The 22,897-nt window shown below is 40.8% G+C and overlaps 1 protein-coding gene and 1 long non-coding RNA gene across 2 annotated transcripts in view; both read right to left on the bottom strand.

Moving 5' to 3' along the window:
* The window catches only part of LOC121543112, a 123,003-nt gene that overhangs the window by 15,669 nt on the left and 84,437 nt on the right, over nucleotides 1-22,897 (bottom strand). The window lies entirely within an intron of this gene.
* Nucleotides 16,180-21,099, bottom strand: LOC121543093 (zinc finger protein ZIC 4). The gene is made up of 2 exons (XM_041852797.2): nucleotides 19,926-21,099; nucleotides 16,180-17,454 (listed from the first exon to the last, which is right to left on the bottom strand). The coding sequence occupies exons 1-2, from the start codon at nucleotides 20,884-20,886 to the stop codon at nucleotides 16,814-16,816; spliced, it is 1,602 nt and encodes a 533-aa protein (XP_041708731.1). The 5' UTR covers nucleotides 20,887-21,099; the 3' UTR covers nucleotides 16,180-16,813.

Below are 22,897 nucleotides of genomic sequence, written 5' to 3' on the forward strand. Positions count from 1 at the left end.
GACTCTTTTCTTTGAGACTTGAGGTAATTCTCTGTGGTTCTAAATCAATAGTTGTTTAGTTGTCCGAAAATGTTGGAAAACATTAACTTGCTTGACCATGCTGTAGGTCATATAACTGTTTGTTATAAGCAATATGCTTTGTGGACGTCACAGGACAGATGTTGCTCTCCGGTTTTGAGATGAAACAAAGGTGTGATTGAATTTATTCTGCCCACTGTGTCTTCTTATTATCTCAGCCTTAGGCCTATATATCACATTGTCAAGGCATATGAAGTAACAGGTTATAGAGCAAACACCGCAATTATCACAACACATTGTAATGTGGTGGTTGTAATATGGCTTTTTTTCCCTGGCTTTAGCTTCTCTGGTGATTTCACCCACGCACACTACTGCGTATGACACTCTCCGCTCTACTCTGCTCCCTGAAGCGCAAGAAGTATGAATGCTCTGACTTCTACGGAGTCCGTATCGCCATAAATGCTGTACGACCACTGCAAACCCAGGATTGACCATAAATCGGCTTTTAAAGTAAAACATTTAATAGTATAGAATTTGTTTTGAAACAGCTGGAATGTACAGAAATGTTCTTTCTTTTTTAAGACATGTTTTATGGAATTTTTACCTGAAATTGTAGTAACAGTCTGTTGCATTCTGAAATGATCGCCATAGTTTTAAATCTCAAGTGTATTTTTTTGTTGTTGCTTGACTGCACTGAGCCACCTAGGTCCAGGCAAGAAGCAAATCCCCAGGGAATTATCAAAGTTTTCAGTTGCAATTTGCTTTTCCCTCATATAATGACTTCCATGATATTAATCAAATGAAGCCTGGTTTGTTCTAAGGTAACTTAAATACGGTAGCTAGTGTAAGTTTCAGCTAAATGTCAGCATTCAGCTACAGCCAGCACATTTATGTGAGGATGCAGAAGTTATTTTGTGTAGCTAGCTAGCTAACGTTACCTAGATGTGTAGCCTATATTATAATATGAATGACACTGTATGATAACGTTACTGTACTTTTATATTCTTATGGGAGGGGTAAACGTTCATTATTGATTTGCTAACATTACTTGGTCATGAAGCATGCTGTTAGTTAGCTAGCAGGTGTCAGCTATGTAATTGAATGTGTACGGATGAGAAAATAATGCTAATAATGCTTGTGGATTGTTGCATTATTCAATAGTGTAATATAGTTTGGTTGCATTATTCAATAGTGTAATATGTTTTAGAAGAAAAGTTGCTTGGATTGTTAAATTGTTTGCGCTTACTGGCTAGTGGCTAGTAGGGCTGACCTCATTTAGTCGACTGGTCGATTGTTTGGTTGTTAGGCTGTTGGTAGGCTGAGATTCTTTTTAGGTACGAGAAAATGATGACACATGAGACACATGTCTGATTCGCGCTTGTAAAAGGTTTTGGTTTATTTGATTCCATTTACGAGTAGTCCATTTATTCAAAATATGCACGTGAAAACCATAACTGGCACGCAGATCAGTAGAAATTGTAGGATAACTTGGCACTCCAAATGGAAAAGGTTGCGGACCGCTGGTGTAGCCTATTACCGGCAACTTCAGGAGCGTAATTGCAAAATCTGCGAAGGCCAGCAGCAGCGGGCAGCGGGAGGAGGGTGGGGAACAGGGCCCAGATTCACAAAACACTTCTTATGCAAAAACTTAAGAAGCTTCTTAAGAAGAAAAAAAATAAGTTCATAAGGTGTGATTCCTCAACAATATCTTAAGCTTTATTGATTTTCTTACAAACTTCTCAAATATCTTCTTACAAATCTTAAGATGTTTGATGCTAGGCAACCGTTTTAGCTAGCATATGATAATCATGCTAGCATATTTCTTACTGAGATTACTGTTCTAAAATATGTTCTTGGGTTTAAAATAATCAATACCGAAACTTTCAGGTGAAGTTTGTGAGTGAATTAAACATGTTCAATTGCTTTTATGAGCTTTTTCTCTCACTGCCCTGAGTTTAAGAAAAGGGTTTAGCTATCTTCGAATTAAGAAGATTTCCAAGAACTTTATTTTCAAGAATCTAATTTCTTCTTAACTTTTTGCTTAAGGAGAAACATAAGAAATAGCACAATACATTTTCAAATAACCTTTTTGAGGAATAGCAACTTTGCTTAACTTTCTTCTTAAATCTATAGTTAAGGAAAACATTTCAGTTAAGAAGAAATGTTTTCTTAAGAAGGTTTTGTGAATCTGGGCCCAGGTTTTTTTCTTCTAGGTAGGCTACATTGATCTCTGGCTCACTCTTTAGTAATTTGTGTCTTCATTTTTAATCGCAGTGCTTAAAGCATCAGACAAGCTCAATAGCCTACATATTGTTAATTTTATTCAAAAATAGGGTGTGTCTATATATGCAAAAATACAAAAATGTGAATAATGTGAATTGAAAAGTCTAAATCTCCTTTGCCACTACGCTCCTCAAACTGTCCATCTCTCGTAGTGGGAATAGGGCCTAATTGACAGCTATATATGAGACGTCAGAAGACGTGGTGACAAAGCTAACCGCTAACTGATAACGCTTTCCATTTTTCTCCGTTTAGGTGGGTGTGAGGCGGTTGTTAAAATGGTGTTGAGGATCAATGGGATGTTGACGTTAGTACAGGGATCTTTCCCCATAATCACCAGGCTAGGTGCCATCGCGCGTTGTCATGTGTGATGTTTGCGAAAATGCCTCCCTGAAATCCCTCTACTCTACCTCAAGCTGCAACGTGTGTGGATAACCTACACAAGCATAGTCAGCTCAATTCCCCAGGTCTTCTAGTGATGAAATAACCCAGTTCCATGAAGTAACCACAGCTCTCACCCAGGCCCAAATGAGATGCTAATGTTTTCACTCAGGGAATACAGGAATACACAGCACGCCAAGCTCTCACTGGTTCTAGGAGGATATACCTCAAATGCAACTAATAACAGTGCATCCATTGTTCCATCTTGACTTGGAATTTCATATGATGTACTTAAAATATAAGATCAAATATATGGGTCAATGGGAATTCTGTGGAAAAGAAAGGGAAAATAAGGGTAAATATGCACTGTTGACTACAGATCTAAGGAATGCAGCAGCTATTAAGGAAATTATTTGGGAAGAGTAACGGCACAGAAGATTAATTAACCGAGGTGGTTTTTAAACTGATTGAAAGGGAATATGTCCACATTCACGCATGCAGGACTAATTATTTCCAACCCTTACTTGTCTAAATAGGCTTTGTAAACAATAGTGCCAGTGACTTGAAATGTTCAAAGGAAAGCCCCGCAAAAAAGGGGGTGGAATGATCAGAATGCGCTGTTTCATAACTGGTGACTTACAATAGGGCGATATTGAACCCTCCCACTACCTCAATGGGTACTACTGTATGTTAGGTGTTCACACAGGCCTGGCACACGATGGAAGTACAGAATGTAAAACACAGTCAAAACACCATTACCAGTTTCATTACATCTCTGAATAATACAAAGTGTAAACATAATTATGTCAGTGACTTCACTTTGCCTCTGGCATCGTGCTCGTATGTGTGTATAAACAATGACCCCACGCTGTTACAAAGATGTATTACTGTGTTTGCCTATTCACTGATTGATATCATATTTCTTCATAGAAGATGTGCAGATCATCCCACTGGGCACACACTGGTTGAATCAGCATTGTTTCCAGGTCATTTCAATGAAATTACATTGAACCTGTGGCGACCCGTCATTCAGGGCAGGTGGGGCAGCGCCCACCTGTTTTGAGCCCCACCTGTTTAGCTAAAAAAGAAGAAGAAAAACAATGTGTTTTTGTTTTTTGCATGTTATTTTGGCATTCATTCATGTCACATATCAGTTTGCAAACAATATAAAAAAAGTATTATTGAGTTAATAAAGCCGCATACAAACATGGTTTCTTTCATGAGTAAGGCAGCTCCAAAATGCAGGTGTTTCCGCCTAGCTCAGTGCTTTATGTGGTGGAGGGGCAGCCAGCGGAATATACAGAGTATAGGGGTTGGTAATCTTCTCTAGTTGCACCGTGATTGGCTCAGTGTTCTGTCACTCATGGGGACACTACGTCACTGCAGAATCTACAGGGAGAGCTAGGCAGTACAAGCCCCCTTGGGTGCTGCCATAGATTTACATTAGAAGAAGGCTCAAGGTCATTGGCCACATATAAAATTACGTCAAATCACGTTATACTGTATCTACAGTAGCTTTGATTGGACTGATCATGTTACTTTCAAAATCTTAACTAACAAGCTAGACAAGCAGTCATCATCATTAATCACGTCGACAATCTACTGGCAAATCCTTTTAAATCGGAAATCGCAAATTCAACAATGAGTGGTTTGGAAGGAATCAGTGGCTAACTGCAAGAGTTGCAAAGCAACCACTAGCCTGCTATTCAGTGGAGTGGGTGTGTGGTCCAAATCTGGGTTTGAGGATTTAAAACATCTGTCTGAAACTGTCTCTTTTCCAAGCTTAAAAGGATAAACATTAACTCGCAACACATCATAGGCCAGAAAAGGTTGAATACATTGGCCATGCTGTCAATCCAGCATGACTTCTGCCACGTTCAAAACAACTGGAAACGGAACTGGGAAATCTCAGACTTCAGTGAGTTCAAGACAACTGGGAACTCAGAAAAAAACGAGCTCCGTCTGGGAAAATACGTTTTGAACGGTCATCCAACTCGGAATTCCAAGCCGGGAACTCGGGCCTAATTCTAGAGCTCCGACCTGAAGATCACTGACGTCATGATTCAACCTTGTTTTTTTCCGAGTTCCCAGTTGACTTGAAAGCACCTTTGATGACTAAATTTGCCCACAAGGACCGTCACGCCCCCTTCCTGTTCAAGTGAGCACAACAATGGTGAGTCCAAAAATGTATTCTATGCTGCCGCATAAATTAGCTCATGTGCTTTTCTTCATGAGGAGGGGATACTATATCATGTTGTTGGGTCTGTAACCATGTTTGCCAGTGACAGTCTCTTCCCATTCAAATATTTGTTTTCAACAAAATGTTCAGTAGTAGACCCATGTAATTCCAGTTGATATTGCGAGAGTTGTTTTGTTTGCACAAGGCGCTGTCTGTGCGTCAGTATATTGTCTATAAAAGTGTATTTTCCTTCCTTTTTAGACCACATAGACCTAAAAAAAAATACTTCAATGGTAGGCTAACCACGTCTCTCTCTCTCTAACTGAATCTATCTGAATTTCTGTCGGTGTCCATTTTGAAAGTGCTGAATGAATATGCCTACCTCGTCACAGCTGATTTGCTTGCACTTGCTTATACTTAGAGCTAAGTGTTAATGATATAAGAACAAACATTATGAATTTACTGAACATAAATGTAATAATGTTTGTGTATGGTTCAAAAGTCAAAACTCATGTTGGCGTTCGTTATTATTGAAAGACAATGAGGTTCTTATCGACTTACACAAATCCACAAGGAGTCAGTAGAAACCATATTTGTTTAAGCAAGTCCGCCATATCAGCTATGGTTTTAAAAAGTCAGTAAATGAGGCTGAATGAACTGTTTCGCTGCCAGACGAGGCTCCACTGATAGCCAGGTGTAGCGGTGCTAAGGATCACTCCATGGTGCTGAAAGGAAAGCTCCGCTGTTGGGACAGCTTTATGTAGGCCCTAACAGTTTGTGGGCACCGTTTGTCACCGTTATAGTGCAATTAATGTATTGTTTAGTGTTGTGTTGTGTAGTGGCTTTGCTGGCATGCATTTTTTTTTTTTATGGGAGTTTGCCACACCAAGATTTACATTCTAAAATCGCCACTGCATTGAACCAATGTGGAATAGACGTTGAATTGACGTCTGTGCCCAGTGGGATGTTGCGATGTGTCTTGAAACTAACCGTAAGTACAACCGTTCAAAACACACATGCACGGAGGAGAATGGTAGGATATTATAGACTTTGTTCTGTCTTAATCAGCAAAGAGGGAGGGGGGTTGTCTAGAAATTCTTATATTTATTCTCCTCCTCATTGGCAATATTTATGGTGCCACAGATTTATTCCTAATGAACACATCACAATTTACATTTTTTAAATTTTAGTAATTTAGCAGACACTCTTATCCAGAGCGACTTACAGTTAGTGAGTGCATTCATTTTCATACTGCCCCCCCGTGAGAAACAAACCCACAATCCTGGCGTTGCAAGCGCCATGCTCTACCAACTGAGCTACACGGGACATTGGATTAGGCTCTCTCACATTTACTAACACAAGACAAATATATAGTTAGAAGGAATTTATTTGTATGTTTTTAGTATTGAAATTACATAAGTGTTACTTAACAACATCAGTGGGCTCCCGAGTGGCGCAGAGGTCTAAGGCACTGCATCTCAGTGCTTGAGGCGTCACTACAGACCCCCTGGTTCGATTCCAGGCTGTATCACAACCGGCCGTGATTGGGAGTCCCATAGGGGAGCGCACAATTGGCCCAGCGTCGTCCGGGTTTCGCCGGTGGAGGCCGTCATTGTAAATAAGAATTTGTTCTTAACTGACTTGCCTAGTTAAATAAAAAATAAAATAAATAAAAAACCCTAACCCCAAGGTGATCATTAAGGTTACCGATCACTAAACTTCCCTTCATGAAACCTGTTAGCTATTCACAATGGGATGCTGCTGTGACCTGATACTGTATTGGTCAAGCCAACAGGGAATTTACAAAGGCACTTCATGCACTGAATTTCCATGAGCAAATATGTTCTCTTTTTTAGTCCGAATTAATATTTTGAAACCCCTCCCAGTTACACAGGGCCATTGAGTAATTCTGTCACTTACATAACTGGGAGAATAACATCTGTGACATTCACAACAGCAGTAATGCAGGTTTATGGTAATGTTCCAGATATGGGTATGGAGCTGGGGATGAGTGCTAATTACCACAGCTATATCCCCCTCTAATAACAGGCTAAAGGAACTCTATAAAATACACTCTGTTCTTCCATGGGGGAATGGATTTTTGATCCCCCACCCAATCAATATCATCTAAAACACAGGATTATTCCAAAGGAGTCGAGATAGAAAACCGTAATATCTGCCTTGGTCTTTTTCAAAGTCATTGGTTTGGAGGATATGGGAAAACTTTGCAGCTGTAAAAGTCGCAGATGTTCACGTTCCTGCAAAGTAGAATGGGAGATGAGTAGGGGAGGTGAGATCTGTATCATACTGCGTGACTGCATGGCATTGTGATCAACCAACAGATAGTGACACATTACTTGAATTTGTGTCACCTCCTGGGAAAAGGAGTCGTTTTTAGATGTGGAATGTGCTAGAGAGTACACGCAGACACTGTAGATACCATTACCATATCATAGCACATGTCTGATTAAAGGTTACAGTACCTTATTGATCATCGAAAAGATGAAGGGACAGTCCACTACTTTCCCTTTCTCCCTTCTAAATCCACTACCTAGCTACCTCAAAGGGAGACTGTTGACTGCTTATCCACTCCCATGCCCCCTCATGCTCCCTGCCCTGTGGCTACAGATATGCAAAGGCTATCAATATCTCCCAAACTTCAGAGGTGCCAAAATGGCACGAGACGACATTGCTAGTTCCGGCCCTCAGCGATTTCCTGTATGCACGCATGATTTAGCATGTTCTTTTTGGTGAAGACAGATAAAACAACCAAAGCGCCTCTGAGGTTGGTCTAAAACCTATTAACAGTGCATCCTTGGCTTCACCTCTGAATCTCTCCATCTCGGGCCGACACTGTAGGGTCAGCACCACACAAAATCTCATTTGTCCTCTCCATTAATGTCACAGCCTTGAAGCAACATAACATCACAGTTCCAGAAGCTTGCTCTAACTGTAATTGAAATGGCCCAAGGGGAATTCCTTGGTTCTGGTTTCCCCTTCATCCCCCCATCCCCCAACCTCCGTCCATCAATGTAGAGTCTGGCCCTGGAGCTCTTGTAATGTGGAAAGGTTAGCGGCGAGATCGCCAGGCACATGCTCATTTACTGACTCCTGAACCGTGGCCCCTTAGGCCCGTTGTATGTGTATATACTGTATGACATTCGTGAAAAACGCCATACAGCGTCATGTCAAGTACATATTCATTTAGCTGCCAGGTGCCAAGGAGAGCTCGAGAGCATCAACAGCAAATGGATGGACTTCAATGGGGATGTGATCAGAAACGCCATCCTTCCTTCAGATGTCAAATTCACAGGCTTGATTACACAACCCCCTCATGACGCAACCTGCTACAGATAAAATTAAACACCCGCGATTACACACGGCTTTGAAATACCCTGGACCACGATCAATGTGATCCCTTATTTAAGCTCATCCTCAAAAGATGAAGATTTGAGGATTCATACAAAAGGTATTAAAATGCTATATCTCACAACAACCGCAAATGGTTACTAATGAAATGTGATGGTGTTGAGAGACACCTAAGACAACAGGCACTTAAGGTTTCCTGGTGTAGTGTATGTCAAATCTATGGGATTCTGCTCTTCGGATAATAATCAAATTCTCTTTTACATCCTTTAACAAGTGCTCAAAATGCATTCAGTGTAATGTAAATCATAAAGCAACGACATAAAAAATAATGTCTAAGATAATAACCAGCCACGATGACCCGCACAGACACAGAAATAAGCAAAGATTTCTGCTCCAATGTGCTGTTTTAAGCATATTCATCTGGCTTTTCACATACATGAAAGCTGCCAATTGCCCTTGCCAAGAAGTGGAGGACATTAAGGCAAGCGTCCTAGTTGATCTCTGATGACAAGGATCTGGATGGGAGATCATGGGCAAGGGGGCAAAGCTTTGGTCATTCCCCTGAAAGGATGGTATTGCCCCTTGTGGGTCTTGGGATTGCTAGAAGTTGCCCCATCTTCAAACAGCGGCAAAGAAAACCTTAGAGATGTGGATTTTGAAATATGGACACAAAGGATTTATCGGCTCCCCTTCGGAACACATGGGGCCCCCCAACCAATACAGTAAGCCTCCTCTCAGAGGGTCTCCCATTGACTTGAGTTAACCATTGTCAGCTGCATGGGAAAACTCCTGAGCTGATTGGCTGGATAGAGACCTTTAAAGTCTTCATGGCTGCCCAGAGACTGGCTCATCAGAAAACTGTCAGAAATATCTCTTATGTAAGGCATGGATAATGAATCAAAACATATTTTTAAGAACCATTCACAGGGGTAAATTGGAATGCATCACAAGACAAAAATGCATCAGATACAAAGATGGGCGCGGTCTTTCTCTCCTCCCAGATGCATATCTCCCAGTTTTTTGGGCGATAGCCTTTTTTGGGAAAAGTCTGTGACAAAAAAAGTATGTGAGCGCTGTATGTTGGGGGGCTTGGGCTTAAGTTGACAGCGGAGCCCCAATTGCGAAGTGTGAATAGAGGGCTGTTTTAATAAGCCTGGTACCGGCTGAGCTACACAGGGGGGCTGGCACCACTACTGACACCAGAAAACTGCACTGCAGATGAAGATAAGAGAGAAATCCAAAGGATCAGTCTGACCAAGTCACAAGATCAGAGCTCATGGGGATTTCTGATTCTCCATTTCACTGTCCGTAAAAAGCAAGAAATATTAAATATTAAGCTTTTATACGCTCAGTTGTAATCATTGCATTGTCTTACATAGGAGTGCTGCCACTGATGGCACGGTTCTTTTGAACGCTTGTTAATGTCAAGTGGTCAACAGGAACATAGAGGACATGAAACAGATTACCTTGTGTGTCCCACGACTCAATGATACTCTCCATGAGTGACATCCTCCGCTGACACCTGTGTTTGATTTCTCTGATAGCCTGATTACATACGGTACAACCTAACTTTTATCATCAATGTTGGGTTCGTCTTCACCATCACTCTCATTACACACTGTTACCATCAGAGTTGCGTCTGTGCCAAACCCCTCTGTGCCCCACGTGCTCCATTTGGAGAGAGAATGAAAATGAGATGAACACAACACTGAAAGAAAGACGACAAGAGGCGCAGCTGCATCCAGTTTACCATGTAAAGGGTTGCAGTTTCACGTGGCGAGAGGCAAGGACCCGATTAAAACACGAATGGGGGCATAGATAAGTGGAGCTTCATATATGGTGGGGAAATATGGTGTAGGGCACTATAGCTACCACAGGACCACACTGGCGAGTATGCAAAGATTAGGAGGCCAGTGTGAAGAAGTCACGGAGGGTTAGGATAGCCAGGAGCAGAGGGAAAGAGAAATGAAAGGAGGCGTGGAAAAAGGAGGGGGTGGGCAGGGATGGATGAAAAGAAACAGAGTTAGAGAGCCACAACACTACTGGCTTGACCTGGGGAAGATGGAAAAAGCCAGGGATCCAATTAAAATCACACTTGGTCGGCCTTACCCCCCCGCCATGATGCAGCCCCACACTGGCCGGGCTAGCGTGGTGGCTATACCATAGCAGTGGGGAGGGGAGTGGGCTTATGCGGGGGCCACACAGCGCATGCAGGTTACACAAGATGTCTTACATGGCGGTCGGCTATGATGCATCGCGCCCAAAGACCTGGTGTGAAAACGTGTCTCACCCTCTGACACATTGGTGGGAATCTGGGCCTGTGTGTCATAACAGAGACCGGCACAGCGGATAGGCTAAGTGCGATGGTGATTCAACAGACTCCAAGGTGAAACAGACATATTCACGTGAATTCGAATGTTACATATGCAGCCAAAAAAGGGGCGGCTGACTCTTGTTGCTAGGCAGAGAAGCCAAATAAAGATGGCAGACAATAAACAGCAAACTGCGAAGATAGGGTCCCATCATGCAGTACCAGTGATTTGCAGGGGGGGAGGGGCAGGGGTGTGGTAGGGCTGAGTGGTTATGGAATATTGCCATTGCTTTGTCAGGGAAAATAATATATAGTGGGATCTGTAAGAGCTTTCTGCACCGAGGAATTGTGGCTATTAGGGAAAATAAAATCTAATTTCAGGGTGTTCAGCTCTTGCCTTCCTATGTACACCATCACTGCGCTTGCATAACAGATCAAATGGAGAAATAGATTTCCCCACGCAAACAGAGACATTTTCTTGGGCAATTATGTGCACAATGGAATCACTGTCTTCCCCAAAAATGTTTTCTGAGAGCAGATTTACCGTCTTGGGAGGAACAGAAAAAATCATAGTCATGATATAATGTAGGTTACATAACCTTCACAAGGATAGGAGTTGAGGTTTGGATCCTTTAATGGAGGAGGAAATACCAAATAACCTTAGTAACCTGCAACACACGTCTCAGACAGACCCTAATCCCAGAATTAATATTGGCAGTATCCAACCAGACAAAGTCATTAGACAAACGTTCAATTTTGATTGATTTTTGATTGCATAGCCAAAAAAGGTGAATTAAACTTCAAATCATGTTGTTGATTTTTGGTTGAAATCTTGGATAAATTATTAAACTTCGGATTAATTTAACCCAGGTCTTAAACAATATGGTTTAAAGGTTTGGTTGACAATTTAATTCATGTTTGTTGGCAACTCAATCAAACATCAATCAAACTGGATGTTGATCTGGCGTCTTTGCCAAGTGGCTGCTGACTCATGAAGCAATCATGACACACACCAGCTGTTGATAAAGTTCATCTAAATGAAAGGAAAGAGAAAGTGGGATACCTAGTCAGTTGCACTGCTGAATGCATTCAACCGAAATGAGTCTTCCACATTTAACCCAGGGAACCAGATTTAACAGATCTTATGAGGTTCTGGAAGGAATAAGACGCGACCCTTGCTCCTTTCTAATGCTCATATTATTTTTTGAATGCACCTCATCTCACGTTGGTTGAGAGCCTTCTACTCCTCTCCAATCTGAGGCTCTGACAATTTTATCGTCTCACAATGACTATTACAGTACTTTTTTATGAGATGTTTCTGAAAGAGGGCAACATAAAAAACATCAAACAGTTATTGCACATTATAGCATCCCCAATCAAATGTCTACTCTCTCGAAAAGCAAACAGTCTCAAGTTAAGCGATTCAAACTAGCCAGCTTATTAGTAAGGGGATCCTTGTGGTGAGACTGGTGGATGACTTAATAATAAAAATAATATGCCATTTAGCAGACGCTTTTATCCAAAGCGACTTACAGTCATGTGCGCATACATTTTTACGTATGGGTGGTCCCGGGGATCGAACCCACTACCCTGGCGTTACAAGCGCCATGCTCTACCAATTGAGCTACAGAGGACCACTAATATAATATGCCATTTAGCAGATGCTTTTATCCAAAGCGACTTACAGTCATGTGCGCATACATTTTTACGTATGGGTGGTCCCGGGGATCGAACCCACTACCCTGGCGTTACAAGCGCCATGCTCTACCAATTGAGCTACAGAGGACCAATGACTTCTCAGACAGATGGCTTGAGTCTCTGACATGCTCGTTATTTATTTCCCTGGGCTGACAGGGAGGGCAAAAACCCAACCGCGGACTAACTCAGTGGGGTTTGCAAAATACACCATCAAAACATCCTGCCTTGTCTAAAGAGACGTCCTCATGAATATCGTGTACGACATACACTAATACAGCATACTTCAGTTTACATGAAAGCCTTAACACACTTATCACATTTTGCAGCATCCTGAAAAGTGCTACCTTGTGAGGAAATAGACTGTGTGTGCTGAGCTGGCGTTGTCGGCGATGGGTGCTGGAGTGAAAGCAGGCAAGGAAAGAATGGTTTAGATGATGGAGAACTCAGCCAAATACATAATAGGACACACAGCTTGTGCAGCCGTGTCTATTGATATCAAGAGGCTGTAGGTGATGAGCCTCAATATCCTGTAACTAAGAACATAACGCAGACAGTCAGTCGGTCTGAGCTGTTACCATGACATCGCTGTAGGCCATGTCATCATCGTTACAGGAGCATTGTGGGAGGAAGAAAATCAACAATGAACTTGTTTCAGTTTTACTTGGGGAAAAAATATGTTCCACCATATTAGTTCACTTTCATCAGCACAACATTACTTTTAGATAAATCAATAAAGATATCCGCTGTGACAATAATTACAACACTTCTGATCTATCAAACTTTCAGAGAGACACATAATCATATTGTAGTCCAGCTTTGCACATCAGAGGTAGAGTATAGTATGCCTGGGGGACACAAAATGATTCAGAAAACAATCATTTAGCATAGTACTATCTTCCCAAAATCCACACTCGAACATATCTGTGTTGACGACTAAACTAAATCGTTGCTGTCCCCTTATAAATATAAAAGTGTATTCCAAGAAACTGAACAGTGTGTGACGTAAAGGTATGGAATGGCAGACTTTCTTCTCTTTTGAAATAAGAGAAGCACATAGTGTGGTACACCAAAAATGGTCTCCTCAATCATAAACTGTCTGCACATGTCTTTCACTGCACATAACAGTAAAATACATCCATACACGCAAAGGCTAGATCGTTAGGTAGTATGATTTGATCATGTTGTGAATAAAGCAACAAAGAGGTCATCAAGGTGAGTGCGACCCCCATAGGGTGGTATGGCTACTGACCCCCATTCTCCAGTCAGACAAGTGGACATCGACACTTATTGTGTGCATCGTTTTCAGCATGTCACAAATATGCGGCCTAGTTAGCTGTGCTGAATTCTGTGGTCACTGCTTTTCCAGCGCCTCTCCCTTTTAAGTAGACTGAAATCATTTGTGCCAAAGACTCCATCTTTGTCAGTGGGAATTCGGTATGAAAACTATGAATTAGTTATATTATAGTAATAACTATCCAGGAATTAAATGGACAGTTTTAACAGTAATATACTATGGATCATTAGTGGCACTGTGTTCAGACACAACAGACAGACAGGCAGGATGTATGGGATGGACGGCAGTAGGACGTTGTACTGTACTAATAGGATCTGTCTGTGTTACTTTAATATCTCTATGTGTAACTGTAATATCTGTACTAGGATCTGTCTGTGTTACTGTGATATCTTATAGGATATGTCTGTGTTCCTGTAATATCTGTACTAAGATCTGTCTGTGTTACTGTGATATCTTATAAGATATGTCTGTGTCACTGTAATATATATACTAGAATCTGTCTGTGTTACTGTAACATTATCAGATGAATGGATGACTTATTAATACTGGAATAACATACGCTGTGCTTATACAGGCAGCCAAATCGAATATTTTTCCACTAATTGGTATTATGACCAATCAGAGCAGCTCTTTTGCTAATAATTGGGCGAAAGATCAGAATTGGGCTGCCTGTCTAAATGCAGCCATAGACACACACGCACATCGTTATACAAAAAGAGGTCAAATTGGTATATTGTAACAACATGTGAAACAATTAATCGAACAATCTATATCAGGAATATCTAGGGCTGGCTTGCTCTAAACATCAAGGAATGAATTGTTCACAAACTGATTCAAAACCAATGCAAGTACACTGTGATAGGAGTCAGATCAAACATCTGAATGGCTACCTCCAAGACTGGAATTCAGCCAAAACTGCATAGCAAACTCCCACAGAGAAACAATGGTGCAGGTCTGTGCACTTACAACTGGGTATCCATTGCTTACAGTGGTCAAAACCATTGGGCAGAAACATATAGTACAATAAACTTTGCTTTACAAGTCAATTGCATATAGTAAACAGTAATTGTTATCAACACCATGTATTTTCCCTGTGCAGAAATAATGCTATTCTCGTGCAGTGCACTTTTGATTGAATTTCCCTCTGGTTCCAAAGGTCTTCTTAATAAACAGAGCCTTCGGGCGGGGCCATTACTTTTGCTTCACAAATTAAATACAAATATATTACATTTCAAAACATGAGCAAACTGGTCTAATAATCTCACATTTCACAGTTTGAAAAAGATAGCCAATAGAATATATTTACCAGACCCAACCACAGAGAAACACCCACACTGTAAAGACCTCAAACTATTTTGATAGTCTCTAAAAAACTGATCCAATTTTATTTTGAGGTCAAATTATATAATATTAGAAAATATGAGGAATTATTAGTAAAATGTAGTTAATCACAAAGAATGGATAACATTCAGCTATAGGCCTACAACCTTGAAAATTGGTACTTTGGGTGTTGTGCTCTTGCATGGTGCGCATGCAGAGATGAGGAAAACTATAGTGTGATGAATGGAATTGCAAAAGGGGCCAGACAAACTATACTGGAGGCAAAGCTATGACTGTGGCAAATATGCACGCCCTAATGTAGACCAGGTGACGCTATGATGTTTAGGGTATCAACTGCCCACACAGCAATCAGTAATGGCTTTCCACCACGCCATCACTATGCGTCATGGGCCAAGACAGCACCCAACTTATGTCATCAATACCATTGTTTGTTTGTCCTAAATAGTACAGAAACAGATATTTGCAAAAACATTCAAGGATGGGCCTATAGCCTATTATAACCTAGGTTGCTGCTTATCAAATTAAACCTGTCAACTGTCAAGAGCGCAAGGATTTGGTTTGAATATTGATTAATGTCTTCATAAGTGTGCACTCATAATAACATTTTACAAATTAATTGACAGTACAGACATGTGTATAACACATTGTGCAGCTCAATGTTGGCTATTTTAGTCGAACCAAGATTCTCAGAATTCAGCGTAGGCCTATACATAATGCAATGTATTTCATGAAACGCTAATTCAATTCCAAGAAACCTGAAAGTGAATGCACGGATATCTAGCACAAATAAACAAAGGGCGTTGAGTCTGCGTCACTGCGGCACTAGTTCATTTTCTTTGAGAATGCATTGGGCTTAATCAAAGAGAATAGAGACACTTTAATGAAATATTGAATGCATAATTAATATTACAGTATGTACAGTAGAATTTTAATTAAACATTTTAATTTGTATCAAGGAGGCCGTGGATTGTGTTCTCAACTGATCCCGAAGAAAAACTATTTTATACAAAAATGCATAAAATATCCATACTGAAACAAAGAATGCAAGTGTATGCTGAGGAGGGGGGGGGGATGCAGGGGGAGAGGGGGATCACACTTCAGAAACTATAGCCTTCTCCACTCATGCTTCTTGGAATAAAGCAAAGCATCTGAAAGCTGTACAGGCCTAATCTGATGTTTAACATTATATTTAACAAAAGAGTGTAGTAGATCTTATACTCAATATGTGTTTGAATTACATTACATTTGAATTCCAAATCATGGGAACACATACATTGGTCCATTTGTTATTTGGCCTCAAAATTGAACTTGACGAGAAAGAATAGGTTTTAATTCATATTTTATTTCCAAGTTCTGCCTTACATTAAACACGACATGAGTAATGCACTTCTATGCTTTCCCACAATACAATACAGTTACATTCCACGAATAACCTGTCCTTTACATATGCTGGTATAGCCTTCCAAGCAATAATACATGTATAGTTCCTTTTATAACACTTTCGCTACTATAGTCATACATAGGCCTTTTACACATAGACACACCCGATGAATCCATTTAGTTTCTTTATCCTATAGCAAGCATCAATGATGGGTATCATTCAAATGATAGGCAGCGTTTGTATTAATTATGTCCTATTCTAATACTCCAAGGGGGCACGTTTCTTACACATGACACAACTCAAGGCCCACCACACATAGACCTAGAGTTTGTGCGTCACAGAACAGTTAAAGCTTGCCATCACGGATTTTGCAACGCTGTGTATATATATTAGCACGTTTTCAAAACTACGACACAAATGACTTCAACGTGGCACATGTTTTTTATAGCCTACAACATCAACAAAATACAATCAATAATATATAATCCAAGAATAGCAGATGTCATAAGAAAAATAGACCCACGTTTTGTAGGCCAACGTCACTCAGGCGCCATAACTGACTCAAATGGATGATATGTCATTATTACACTGCTTTGGTGAGAAAGAGTCCACGCCACTGTGGCACGTATACCACCCATTGACAATACTTTTCTGAAAGGGTGAGGCAGTGGAAAATGTCCTGGAGCTCTGGGCGAAACTGTGGCCTGCTTGGTTGCATGGGTATTGGGTGGGCTCAGGTCTATAACCGCTCCTCTGGATCAACAATGGATCCAAGAGGCCCTCTGACCTATGTGAGGAGTAGTCCAAACTGTTGTCGAATGTGTGATGGAAACGTGACCTCAGACTTGACTCATTTCGAATCTCGGGGGATAGAGACTCTTGGGAGGAGGTGAGGGGCTGAGCGCGCGTCACGATGGTGGACGAAGCCGTTTCGCCTTGATCTGTTACTTCGGGTGACCTGGTCTCTGCAAGGTGCTCCCCGTCCCCCTCGCGCCCATCGCTGCGTTTCGCGCTGTAGTCCTTGCAGTGGAGCTTCATGTGCTTTCGGAGGGAACTTGGGTGGGTGTAACACTTCTCACACCCTCTGACCTTGCACATGTAGGGTTTATCACTGGAGTGCACGTGAGAATGCTTCTTTCGGTCGCTGCTGTTAGCAAACCTCCGATTGCAGCCCTCGAACTCACACTTAAAAGGTTTTTCACCTAAACATGCAGAGAGAGAAATCACCGCTTGTTACGATATGGTGCCTAATGTGTTCTCAACCTCTAGCTTTGTAAACTCATCTAAACTTACATTTATATTGTTATACATTTGCACATAAACAAGACAGTGACGATCGAAATAATCAACATGTTGAGTTTATGAGCAAGTGGTGTGCAGGCTATAGGCCTAATTCCAAAACGTTCCTAAAATGTTAATAAAGTCATGTCTATTTTAGTTTTGGGTGCAGTTTTTCCTGTGCAATGCCAATGTGCAATAACCATTAACGTGAATGCCTACATTTGCTCATGTTTTAACACAATTGTGTTGTCTTACATAACCTTATGTCTAATATTAACCTTAACCTAACCCCTAACCCAGAACTTCGACTGTAGGCCTAAACCCCGAATAAAAGGTAGAATTGCACAAAGTGTAATGAACATTCAATGGAAACTGTAGGTTATCTTATAAGATCTACACGAAAAATGCCCCAAAAAAATCTCAACTGACACTTCCGTCGAAAAGTTTATCTGTCGAGATATGATGAAGATAATCATGAAGATAATCAACATGGCAACAAGTAGAAAAGATAATTCCCATAGAAGTTTACACTACCCGTGAAACTCTATTAATATCGTCAATGATTTACCCCAACAGTCAGAGGCCAAGGCCGCAGTAAATAGGCCCATCATCTATCAAGGATTTTGTCAAACCCTCGATCAAGGATTTTGTCAAACGCTCGATCTCCCCAAGTCCTATTAATGTGCTAAAACTATGTTTGAACAATTCTGTCCTATATCCAGTAAACAAGGCAGAAGATCACAAGTCATATTACTACAGAGAAATTAGTGTGGGTAGGCCTAGTCTTGAAATTCCGATTAGGCCTATATGGCAAAATATGGTGAAACAGCATTTTTTCTCATCTCAAAAAGTCCCACCAAACCAAAATGTATTTCTAAAATAATATTTTTCACTATTTCTAGACAAACATTTATTAGAAATGTGATGTGTTACTGTTTCCATACATGCATCTGTATGTACTATTCAATTAAATTGACACCATAATAATCATTCATTCGAAATACATTTTGGCACGTACATTTTAACATCAATGTTTGCTATAACGTGGCTTTTGGCATGTATAATATTTAAGGGTTCTTACCACAGAAGTTTGCCACTGATGATTTTTCTCATTGTGTTGATTTAGACAACTCTGGCTACCAACGACATAATTATTAATTTATTTTAGCCCAAATTACATTTATCTTTAGGGAATCATTTGACTATTTTTTAAATAAAAAATAAAAAAGATCAAAATAAACAGTGTTCAATTATCAACGAGCTAAATGTCCACTGCACTTTAACATTTAAATCCTGTTGATCTCTGTGAAACTTAGCAGAGATCAGACTACAAAGGCACTGTGTTGTCTATACCTCATAACCTACTTGGCTGCTGTGTTCTGCTACTACAGCATTTCCAGCGTTGTTCCTGCGCCCGCGCAGAGAGGAGTCGTCCCTACTGGGCTGCAACTGAGCGAAGCGTAAAAGCTACGTCACAACTCTCCGGTACAACTCTCCGGTGTCCCGGCATTTATTTATTTATTTAAGTGAATGAGTGGGAGAAGCACCCAAACAACTGGGCCTGAAAACTACTAGTTTGTAGCTGCAGCACTACAGGCCTTCTGTCCCGCTATTAGCACTAGCTTATGCCTCTCTCCTGTACAACTACACCCCACAACAATCACGACAGGCTATAAAGTAATCACAATATTAAAGAAACTACACCCACAACAACAGCACCACCAAAAACATAAATAATGACATCCACAGACAAAAATATTATAATAATCCTTATAATAATCATCAACATTTACATTTTAGTCATTTAGCAGACGCTCTTATCCAGAGCGACTTACAGGAGCAAGTAGGGTTAAGTGCCTTGCTCAAGGGCACATCGACAGATTTTTCACCTAGTTGGCTCGGGGATTAGAACCAGCGACCTTTCGGTTACTGGCACAACGCTTTTAACCACTAAGCTACCTGCCTCCCCAACATCATCATCATAATAGGCTATGTACATTTTAATCATCAAAGATCTAGCATGGCAGACAGTGACATATACTGTCATTCAAAACAATCAAAAGTTTGTTCAAAGAATTGCTTTAGCTTTTTCTAATATTTTTGTGCACTATAAAATGCTACTATAGTGCCATTATACTTACACAATCTAACTCTCACAATCTAATTCCTTATATAATAACATAATTTAGTAAAATATAAACATTTCAAATATGGTTTAAATTAGGTTATCAACATTTTCTCAGAGGGTAAATTTAGTCCCCAAAAAAGAAACAACGTTTTGGCAAGTTTAATCATTGATTTGATGTATTTTGTAAGCTTTTATGTTAGCTAATTACTATTAATATTATTATTATTATTATCTTTATTATTATTGACACTAATAGTTACATACCTGTGTGTGTCCTCTTGTGAATCTTGAGGTTCTCTGATCTTGCAAAAACTTTTTCACAGCCGTGGAAAGGGCAGGGAAATGGCTTTTCCCCTGTGTGGACTCTGACGTGGTTCACCAACTTGTATTTCGCTTTGAAAGGCTTTCTGTCCCTCGGACAATTCTCCCAGTGACACACGTATTCAGAGTGCTCTGGTCCTCCGACATGTTCCACTGTCACATGGGTGACAAGTTCATACATAGTCCCGAAAGTTCTGGCGCAGGGCTGCTTCCCAGCCCCCTCTTGGCTGTCACTCCACTTACACACCAGCTCGTGCTTCAGGTTCTGTTTGGAGCACCTCAGGAAAGCATCACCCCCTCCACGTTGAATTGCCATGTTCAGCGGTTTGTAGAGACCCAGGAACTGAGAAACAAGTTGTTGGCTCTTTCCCCTGGGACCGCTGATGCTCTGGCCGTAAGGGTGCGTCCGGGTGAGGAGGTCCCCAGGTAGACCCAGCATCACTTGACCGGAGAGGTCTCGGGTCGCGTCGGAGGAGCCATGGGCCTGCTCGTGATAAGCGGTGAAAAAAGCGTGGCTTCTGCTATCTCTATAGCTAGGCAGGTCACGGTACGTTCCAATTCCACCATGTTGGTTACTTCTTGATGCCAGTTGATCAGTGACGGGTGCCATGCCGGCTCCAGAAAGATTGGCTCCAATGATAATGCCCCTAGGGCTGTGCTCTAACCGGTGGCTGGGGTATCCAGAGTCTGCAAAATGGGGAACCGAATGGTCAACATATGCACTGTACCTCGTCTCGGGATAGTCTCGCAAATTGTGCGAGGGGCAGAGCTTTAAGGAACTGCCAGTGGGGTGCCCTATGTGCTCCCCTGCCAAAGGTGGCAGCACCACGCTGGGTTCAGTATTGCTCTCCCCGGGGTTGACGCAAGAAAGAAGGCAGCCACTAAACCTCGAAAGAGTTGTCATGTTTTGTTGTGAGTTTGGCTGTGAGTTTGCAAAACCAACCAATTCTGTGCTCAAGAATTACCTAGAAATATTGTTTCCATTTTCTTTGCTGTTTATCATCTGTATGTGAAATTCTTGGCCGTGAACCTCGCAGGAGCAGGAACCAGACTCAAGTTCATTAAAGTTGGTGTGACTCCCATGCCGTTCACTTTGCCCTCTTGATTTGTGGCAATAACCGTGGTAGTAAAAATGCTTCGAAACAGGCCATGGTGCAATATAAAAGCACAGCAGGCAAATCTGCTTTAAAAAAAAGGCGCTTTGGGATTGGTTGGAATGTGGTATGATTGACAGGAGCTGGGTTTGTTTTAAAAGGGACACGCAGGCGTTCACTGCACGACTCCGTCTTCAAATATCTCATAGAAAATGCTTTGAAATGTGCGCGGTATAGGCTACACTGCCAAATATTGGTGTCTCTTTGACTCTAGGCGCCACATTACAACCGCCTATTTGTAAATGTCTAACGTAAATGTAATAAATGTCTTCAAATGCTGGACATTTCTGGACATTTTGTGTGGAAGTCTAATAGACTACACAATTACGATATTCAAATCCAATGTTAAAGTATCAAATGTCAGAACTTTTAATTTAATTTAATGTTTATTTTACTGGAAGGAAAAGGTTGCAAAAATACATTCTAGGTTAAAGGTCCAATGCACCCGTTTATATCTCAATATCAAATCATTTCTGGGTAACAATTAATTATCTTACTGTGTTTGTTTTCATTTAAAATGGTAAAAAAATTACAAAAATAGCATCTTAGCATAGAGCATTTTCTAAAGCAATAATTTTGCTAGGACTGTCTGGGAGTGGTCTTAGTGGGGAGGAGAAAACTAACTGTTATTGGCAGAGAGGTTTGGAACTCTCTTTGTTATTGGTCTATTAACTAATTTACCACCTGGTGATGTCACCAGGCAGGTCAAAACTCCATTCCACCAAAACAGGCTGAAATTTCAGGCAGTCTTTTCAAACATCTCTTACACTAAAAAGGCATTATCATCATTTTCACAATTTCACAGTATTATTCCAAACTCATAGTGTGGAAATATATATAAAACACAGGAAAATCAAGTTTTTGACTGCACTGGGCCTTTACAATTCCGCTTTTCAGTCCTGACCAAGTGGGGTAAGGCTGCAGACAAAAACAGAGAAGAGTAGCCCTATACCCTAAAAAGACCAAAATCAATCACATATCAATACATCTGGCGTACAACAACAACTATATTTAACTAAACAAAAGAGTTAAGCAACTTTAAAACATGGGTACATGGATGGTGGGTTACAAGCTTATAGCCTCAAGGTAAAAGGGCAACAACACTATCAAAACAAACAGACAATTTGCATACGGATTTTTATTAACTATTTTGCAGAGAAAAAACGTCTAATTTATTTCTTGATATTCGAATAGGCATACATTGATTTTCCAATGGCGTTAAACCGTTCATTTTCTTCCATTCTTGCCAGTCTACTTCTCAATTTCGCTGACAACTCTAAGCCGATTGGATTTTCTCTCACGTCATGCTACAGCACCTGATTTAACGAGCATGTTTAACAAGGTCAACCTTCTTCATATCTAGACACACAACTACGTGAAACTGTAACTGCTGGCATAGCAATTCATTTACATTTACATTTTAGTCATTTAGCAGACGCTCTTATCCAGAGCGACTTACAGTTAAGAGTCCACACATTTTTCATATAGGCTATCCTAGCGCCTTAAGGGTATGCACTCTTTCATGTCTTATGCATGTAGACTACCATCATGGGAACAATCTATGATGTAAAATTATTTGTAGGTGTTCAAAACAAGCCGAATCTGTCACTTGTAGAAAAATAACAGTGAAGAATATGACTATTGTGAAAAGTATCTCTCCAAAGGCTGCAGCGATGCAACTCAGGCCATGCAGGGATGCTGCAACAACTCATCTATCTGGCAAACACATTTCAAACAGTAATTTCTCCTGCCAAAGGATTA

Source organism: Coregonus clupeaformis, chromosome 3 (genome assembly GCF_020615455.1).
Source record: "Coregonus clupeaformis isolate EN_2021a chromosome 3, ASM2061545v1, whole genome shotgun sequence".
In the NCBI taxonomy this organism is placed as follows: domain Eukaryota; kingdom Metazoa; phylum Chordata; class Actinopteri; order Salmoniformes; family Salmonidae; genus Coregonus; species Coregonus clupeaformis.